The following is a 1450-nucleotide window of genomic DNA, read 5'->3' on the forward strand; positions in this document are numbered from 1 at the left end:
GGGGGGGGGGGGGGGGGGGGTATATGAATATATTAATATACATCTAAAATTGATGTGAGAAACGTTTGGTCATATCATTAATTACGCTGTTTTAGAGAAACTCTTTTCAAAAAAAAAAAAAAATTACCTACAAAATTATGTAGTCAAGACAATTAAACCTGGAATATTTTTTTTTTAAAATGCATGTGATCTGATTAACATGCTTATTTTCAGTTGATTTATAAATAACTTAGCAATTATTTTTTACACTTGAAGTTCATATATTTTAAGAGGTTTACAAATTATGTATTATATGATTCTTGTTTTTTTTTTTAATGCTGACCCGATTTAAGATACATAAATAAGTATAATTCTATTTATTTATAATTTTTAATAGATGTAATGTTCGAAATAACTGAGAAAAATTAAATGATCCGAAAACCAAACCATATTTTATTTACGGTTCAAGTGGTTTTTAAATTAAAAAAAAAAACTGAAAAACTGAATCCGAAATTAAGCTAAACAATAAATAAGATAGAAAAATTAGTTTTCATTTAAAACCAAGGATAACCAAAACGAAAAAAACCGAATAATTCGTGTACCTGCAAAGCAAAAGGTCGATAACCATCGTTCTCCACGTGAAGTTCAGGCAAGAACTTCAAGGCCGTGTCTGAGTCAATGTTCTCCAGATTATTCAAAGAAGAGAGCTCCACATTTTCAGAAGTAGCCACCGTGAAAGGCACACCACCTTCGTCGCCACCACAGCTCAATTGAAGCTTCCTGTCAGTCTCCTGCCGCTTCAAACTCCCTGACAGTGGATAGTAATACACAAGAAGATCGGACAAAGCCTCCCTAAGCAGAGATTCGGCGCTTGCATCATCATCATCATCATCAACAACGTTCTTGGCATTGAAAACGTAACATAACTTGTAAATGACGTCATTGTAAGAATCATTGTCAAGTGTTGAAAGGGAAAGAGTTTGTTGAGGTATGTGTTTTGAGGGTTTCACCATTTCGGTGACCCTCTTCTCGACCACTAAAGGGATCGACGAGCCTATTTGAATCGACATGTTTTAATTTCTGTGTGTTTGACGAGTAAGTGTATAATCTTAAAGAACATTCTTTTCTTTTATAAACAAAAGGTTTGGCATCATGTTAGCTACGTTTAACCTTAAACATTGTAACAAGCTACAACTGTCACCAGTGGCGGACCCATGAATCAAATTTAGGGAGGTCACTTACAGAACAAAAAACTTATTTGTGTTATCTAAGTGTTTCAAACTCGGGTTTGGGCAGGTCAACATTATAGAATTTACCATCTCTGCTACTGAACCTTTGTAAAATTACACGCAAAAACAACTATTTAATTGGTTTACTCAGGTTAGGTGACCCGCTTTATTCCTTCATAAGTCAGCCGTTGACTGTCACTTTTATTTCTATTCTAAGTTTACCCATTTTTTTTTGTTAAAGT

General features: G+C 33.9%; 1 protein-coding gene across 1 annotated transcript in view; it reads right to left on the minus strand.

The window, feature by feature from the left end:
* LOC104751985 (spermidine sinapoyl-CoA acyltransferase-like) overlaps positions 1-1065 on the minus strand; it is a 2496-nt gene extending 1431 nt beyond the window's left edge. The window contains exon 1 of the mRNA XM_019237980.1: positions 582-1065. Within this exon, the coding sequence (XP_019093525.1) occupies positions 582-1049 (468 nt within the window). The 5' untranslated portion in view covers positions 1050-1065. The remainder of the gene's footprint in view (positions 1-581) is intronic.

Source organism: Camelina sativa, chromosome 16 (genome assembly GCF_000633955.1).
Source record: "Camelina sativa cultivar DH55 chromosome 16, Cs, whole genome shotgun sequence".
Lineage (NCBI taxonomy): Eukaryota > Viridiplantae > Streptophyta > Magnoliopsida > Brassicales > Brassicaceae > Camelina > Camelina sativa.